The 7,273-nt window shown below is 27.7% G+C and overlaps 1 protein-coding gene across 2 annotated transcripts in view; it reads right to left on the reverse strand.

Annotated features, from left to right (window-relative positions):
• LOC106464695 (NAD-dependent protein deacetylase Sirt6-like) overlaps window positions 1-7,239 on the reverse strand; it is a 34,091-nt gene extending 26,852 nt beyond the window's left edge. For both annotated transcript variants that reach the window (XM_022392963.1, XM_013924853.2), the window contains exons 1-3: window positions 6,911-7,239; window positions 5,919-6,046; window positions 1,828-2,070 (exon numbers count right to left, since the gene is read on the reverse strand). In XM_022392963.1, the coding sequence (XP_022248671.1) occupies window positions 1,828-2,070; window positions 5,919-6,046; window positions 6,911-6,976 (437 nt within the window). In that variant the 5' untranslated portion in view covers window positions 6,977-7,239. The remainder of the gene's footprint in view (window positions 1-1,827; window positions 2,071-5,918; window positions 6,047-6,910) is intronic.
• Window positions 7,240-7,273: the final 34 nt, after the last annotated feature.

Raw genomic sequence — 7,273 nt, forward strand, 5'->3', positions numbered from 1 at the left:
AAGTATAATAACTTACTACCTACTACGTATATATATATATATATATATATATATATATATAATAATACACATGAAGTAGTGCTACTTGAAAAAGTAAACTGTATCAAGAACTTGAAATCCAGACATCTATCCAACAGCTGAAAAGGAATAGCCAGAAAGTGTATTGGCTTGGTACTAGCAAGACTATCATAAAAGCATTGGCAACCTCTTAGTACAAAGAACTCAAAAACCGTAACTACTATTAATTTCAATTAATCATTATTAATCCAATATAAGCAAAACCTAAATGGATAAGCAAAAAAGTGAAAGATTATTGTTCATTACAAGCATTATGGGCACACATACTCCAAAATATCTTTTTAAATGGATTTGTTTAAAACAGTATACTGTTGTAGTCAAAAGCTTCTAAAAGCTGTATGTAAAAATATGAAGTATCTCACTATTATTACAAATATAAAAACTGGTTATTAACAAAATAAAATTGCTTTTGAGTCATACAGATGCCACCCTAGTAGTTAAAAGTTAAACATTTTTCTCATCAGTCTTAAGATAATTCTTCATTTAGATGTCTGCTCATATGCAATAAAGAATTCCCCACAAGGTTTTGTTTTGTTTGTTGTTAAGCACAGAGTTACACAATGGGCTATTTGTGCTGTACCCACCATGGGAATTGAAACACACTTTTTAGTATTATAAGCCTTCAGACATACCATTGAGCCAATGGGAGCCCACATAAAGCAAGTAACTGACACCTTCTGGATTACAACTTATACATTTAATAATGAGGAACCTCTTTTTAGAAAATAAAAGTTTTGAGATGGTTTGACTGAGTAACGAAAAACTTTATTATAAATGTACGACATTTCAACAAGATTTTGTCAGGTACCTGAGAATGACAAAAATCTTGTTGAAACGACATACATTTATAATAATTTTTCATAACTCAGTCAAGTTGTCTCAAAACTTTTATTAGCTTATACATTTGTTAATTTATAAGAAAACATCAAAATAAAAGACTTATAGGGAAAGTATCAACTTACAACAATGACAGTCCTGCAGATTCAAAAATTAAGTTCTAAACGCCGAAATTCACTACCAAGGAATCCAAATTTAATTCATATTTTAAGAAATGTTTTATTAATGACGTGTATTTATTGATTCTGTAAAACTATACTTAATTTCTCAATCTGCAACCCTTACAATGATCATCATTCCAGACTGCATTACAGTGGGCAGTCATTTTAATTATGTAATTATAGTGGCACAAACTACTGTAGAAAGTGTACATACTAGGTTAAATGTATCTCAATCAATAAAAATAACTTCTGCTAGCATTTGATGGCTAGTATATATTTGTATACTGTAAATTTAAAATGCACAGATTATTTCTGTGACATTAATCACTTCAATCATAATTTGATCAATTGATTATGTTTACATGAAATTACTTAATGTTCATAGGTAATCAATTTTATCACTCAGACAGCTCTATGTCATGTAATATATTACTATGGAATTCAGAGAAAACAAAATGTTCCTACTAGAAATATTTGTTCATTTTGCTAAATTTTTGTATTCTTAATTTTTTTCAAATATTCTTTAATGGATTAAGAGTGAATTAAGCTCTAAACATGTAATCAGTATTGATTAATTACATTAATGGTGAAATGTTAATGTACATGACACCAACGTATATGATAGAAATGTTTTTAAATTCATAGATAATGTAGTAACTGAAATAAAGAGATATAGTAAAGAACTAACATATTACTGATATCACACTAAAAAATGTAAAACTTAATATACATCTCTATATAATCTTCTTACCTCTGACACTGTTTACATTTTTCTAGGAACATGTTACCATGAAGCTCACAAAATTTCTCTGGATTAAGGCCTGAGCGCAAATGTAAACCATCTACATTTTGGCTCACTACAAAGTGAATTAATCCTAGCTTTACAAATTCTGCTATAGCCATGTGAGTTTTTGTTGGAATGGCAGAATCAAATGAAATGTTGATCTGAGGTTTCTCTCCTTGTTCTTCTAAAGTCCACACACCATTTGGTCCTCTGAATAGAGAAATAGAATTTATTTTTTTAATTTGCCTTTTAAGTGGAAGATTTCGAAAAACTCCAAGAAGAATGAAATTTTCTCAAATATTCATCTTTTACAACAATCATTGTTTATTAATGACTAAACTATTGAAACTATTACAAAAATTAACAACATAAAACAAAGGGTTTTTTATAAGCCTGAATTTGCTTCTTGATGTAAATTATTTTTCTTATTTCACCTCATCATTTTGAATAGTTGTTAAAGTTTTATACAAGAAATTTTACAGCTTTCTCTATAAGTACATATATATATACAATAATAATAATAATGAAATGCAGAATGTATGGTCATATACACGGATATCCCTAACTAGAAGGAAAAACTCTGATTTTTAAAAAATAGCTGCATGATTAGTGGAAATTGCTAACTGACTAGTTGTCAGATTCATTAATCTCTTAGATTCAATTAATCAATTATTCTCATGAAATTGCTAAAAAAATATTTACAACATGAAAAAAAAAAATCAGGTTTTAAAACTAGAGGTGGACAGAGCACAGATAACCCATTGTATATCTTTGCACTTAAAAACATAAAAACATAATGACAATATATCAATTAGTTGGGGAGCTGGAATAAATCGAAAGCCCTAATTTTGATAAATTGATTATTTTCACAAGTTGTTACACTACTCGATTAAGCTGAACACACTTAAATCGATCAAAAATAATAATGGCAATATTTTGACTACTGGATAGTTGGAATATTTGGAAATACTAATTTTGATTAGTTGATTATTTTTACATGCAATTAATCAATGCTCGTGAGTAATCAATTTTGCCACTCGGACAGCTCTATTTTTAAACCAGGTTTAGATCAGCTACTTTACACTTTACTTTTGCACTATTTGTACTTGTCAAGGAATATATTACTATGGAATTCATTGCATTTTTCTTAGGAAAAAACCAAAGTTTAAACTATCTACTGTGTAACTCTTGGTTAACAATAAAGTTAGTTAGGCCTCACTTTATACATTCGACTACATTTCTCATTATCACTGAAAATAAAATGTTCTTACCAAAAGTATTAGTCTATTTTGCTAAATTTTTCTTATTTCTAATTTCTTTCAAAAATTCATGAATAAACTAAGAGTGAATTAAGCTTTGAATGTATAAACAGCATTGATTAATTACATTAATGGTGAAATGTCAATTTACATGCCACCAAATTGTATGATAGAAAGGTTCTTAAATTCATTGCAAAGTACTGTACATTCTATTCATACATTCCAATTTCAGAATGAAAAGGCATATTGATGTGCAATATTAGACACCATAACTGAATTTTTAAAAACGTCAAGTTCAGAACATGATACTGCAGATTTTGCCATCATACGAGGTGAATGTGTAATAGGAAACAAATAAAATAAAAATTGTGAAATAAATAAATAATGAAAAATTAGCAGAAATATATCAAAACCTCAATCAAATATTTTTCAGTTTTGCAAACTTAATGACCTAATCCTGCACTGTTTCCTCATCTTTCAATGGAAATAAAGAATCTAATTTCTGTTTAGAAATCAACAATTCATTACTTTCATTATACCTTTAAATCCCTAAAGGAACTATGTTTACCTAAATGTACAAATGTATTTTTTGTGTGCAATTAATGCATGATGCAACAAATAAAAGGTATTCAAAGACACTGGTATGATTAAAGAGTATAATATACTTTAATTGTACATAGCACTGATATTGATACCTTATACAGCTGTAAAGTTCAAATATTTTGTAATCTTTATTTAGAATTATAATAAATGTACATGTGCTTGTTAATACATACTAATACATTTTTATAAGTTACCAATGCATTCATTTTTCAATGCCTTTGTAAAAACATTGTACTTATAAGTACAAAATGAAATTGCAGAAACACATTTTTGATTATGTAAAAAGCATTTCATGCTTTTGAAAAAAACAAAAGCATAAATTATATTTCTAAATAATATTTGCTCCTCTACACATTGATATTATTATTGGAGTTTTGTAAATAGGGAATATTTTATTTCTGCTAAAGAGTTTTTAATTGATATTATGACATTTTTAATGAAGATAATATAACTTATAAATAACACTGTCATGTGTAAAAAAGAAATACATCAATTTGAACATGAACTGTCATTTAAAAAATTATAAACAGGAGAAACAATAATCGTTGCACATTTTCAGTAAGCTAATTAACTGCCACTATAACTACAAAATAGATTCTTTCAAAAATGAAGAACAATTTTAAATTTTGAAAATAATGTCATACAAGTAACCATTAAATACCAATACTCTTAACCATTATTGTATATTTTTCACTATAAACATTTATTACTATTTCTTAATTCTCTAATTCAGTAAGATTATTACTATTTCTAAATCAAAATGGGTACTCTCTTACAAAAACTTTCCTGTTTAACATATGAAAGTATAATATGTATGACAAAGAATATTTATTAGTGATAATGTACAAATGTGTGTTACTTAAAAAGTTTTGAATTTTAACGTAACTGGTAGAAGATAAGTTATGAATGTATCACTGAATGACTATATTATAAATTGTAAGTAGCATGGTTTTGTCAGAAAATGTAAACATCTTTTTTACATTTTTAAACTACATGATTTAAATACACCTTTGATAATTAATACCTATAAACATATATATACCCTCATAAAAGTTGACCCATTTAATTTATAAAGTATGGTGTTGTTAATATTGTTTTTTAAATACATTAAAATCTTTATTTCAACAATATCATATTTTGGTGCCCAATTAAAACAAACTCTCACAGTTATGTCAAATGTCTTATTCATTGCTAATACAAAACTAGCATATATCCTGACTTCGATATTGATAACTTGTTAGTATAAGAAAAATGGACTTAAATGCATTTTAAAAGACACACGCACCACATATGTTGGTATGCACTACTCATGAAATTCAGACAATTAGGTTTTTCAAGTAAATGTCTTTTAATATTATTACAGAATTGAATAAAAACCCTAAAACTCGAGCGCTTTCGAAAGGTGGACCTTTCTTCTTCAGGGGCAAACTGGGAATAGTTTTCCTTCCAGTATGTACTACAGATTTATGACATGCTTAGTCTCAGGATATCACATCATTCTCCCTAATATGGATGTATACACACACACACATAGATATATACATGTATAAATAAACACACACACATCAGATGATTAAAAAGTCCACTACCAGAAAAAAAATTCAAAAATGGAGAGGTAAAAGAACTCTGTTGTGGTATGGAGAGGTGTTGTCAGCCTACCCTGCACCAATATAATGGTGTCACATCATTGGCAAAATTTTATTAATATGCATTATACACCCAAAATATCAGTGGCAAAGGTGTAGACAGTAATAAATGGCACATTTTAAACTGAAAATCACCAAAATTGTTCCTTAAGAATAAGAAACAGTCATAAATGCAGAACAGGTAAACATATTAAAAGTATTTTGACCTTGACTTTGAACAACTCCAGTGATATTGCAGAGTAGGCCTAAAACAGCTCAATACATACCACAAACAATTCATTAGCATTCGATTTTGTAAAATTAATCACATAATTTAAGGTGTATTTTAGGTAATGGTGTTACATATAGTATTAACAAAAGTCTTTTATCAATATCATTAAAATAATAGTTATACTTTTTCAAGGTTATTTATTAAAATATTAATTACTATTACAATATTTATTTATTTTAAAAGAAAGATGAGGTGAGGAATTGGTTCATTTTTCAACATTATAAAATATAAGTGAGAAACTTTTTCCAAAAATTTTTTAATAAATTTATTTATCAATACCTGAAGTCTGGAATTCCTGCTGCTGTACTAATACCAGCTCCAGTGTGTACCACCACATGCTTCGACTCTCGAATCCACTGAACAAGTTGAATAACTTTTATTGTCAGATCATCCTCTTGGTCATGTACCTGTTAAATATAAAATATTAATGTATTACTTCAGTGATATCACTATAACTTACCACAAATATCAATTTAAATTTACTACAGAACAACCACAGACATATATAAGCAAAATAATTAAGTTTTTTTTACTATGAGAAAAGTAATATCTTCAGATAAAATTAAAATGTATGAATATACTTACACATATTTATTCTAATACACCAAAATTAGTATGTCCTGAATATAAATATCTTGTGTATAAATACAATCACTACAGAATGTCACATGATAAAATGGTTTAATTAGAAGCCCTAAATACTTTCTCTAACACTAACTGTCTAGGATATACAAATTGCAATGGCTACCAAGAGTGAAATGCATTTATAATTTGTAAGTTTATGCTTAATCTATGTAAAATATATTGTGCTCTTTATCATTCTCCACAGAATGTACCATTTAACTTAGGCCAAATAATATTAAGGTTAAACTGCAATTTACTTTTATTTAACCTCTGTCAAACTCTGGTGAGTCTGTTTCCTTAGTTTATGCATATTATCGTTTGTTTCTTTGTTTTTTCTTGCTTCTCCACATAATGTTATTTTTTTCTCTGATAAAAGAAACATTAGAGTTCATCGAATTTCTATTTTTTAAATTAATTTAATATTAATAATACATTAACTTACTAACTACGACAGGGTAATAATGTAAAATTAAAAATGAAATGTACTGTTAAAATTTGCATATGACATAATTTTAAAACTTACAACTACAAGTGGTGCATCAGCAATATCACATAATATTAGATCTTTCCATAAACCAGTTAAAATAATAATACTAATAATACATTTAAAAGTTAAACGTCATTGTGTCTGCTGGTTGATACAGTACCTCAGGTAAACCACATATTCCTTTGTTTTCATATTTGGACAGGCCATCCGCATAACTGCACGACATTGTTTATATTGTATTTGTAGCACTATGTTATCTCTTAAGTACTATTGTTATTATTGAAGCAATCAACAGTATGGTATCCCACTACTTTCGTTCGTTCTCCCGATGTGAAACGCACTATAAAGACTTACAGCTTTTTACTGTCGCAAAGACAAAAGATATGTAACATTAGTTATTACCGCAGTTTCCTGTGCTGTGAAATTACTACTACATTTCGAAATCAGTGCACCAATTTTAACTGACTTCTATATATATATATATATATATATAGTAGTAAGTTGTAGTTATTATACAAACTAA

The sequence above is a fragment of the Limulus polyphemus genome, unplaced genomic scaffold (assembly GCF_000517525.1).
Source record: "Limulus polyphemus unplaced genomic scaffold, Limulus_polyphemus-2.1.2 Scaffold62, whole genome shotgun sequence".
NCBI lineage: Eukaryota > Metazoa > Arthropoda > Merostomata > Xiphosura > Limulidae > Limulus > Limulus polyphemus.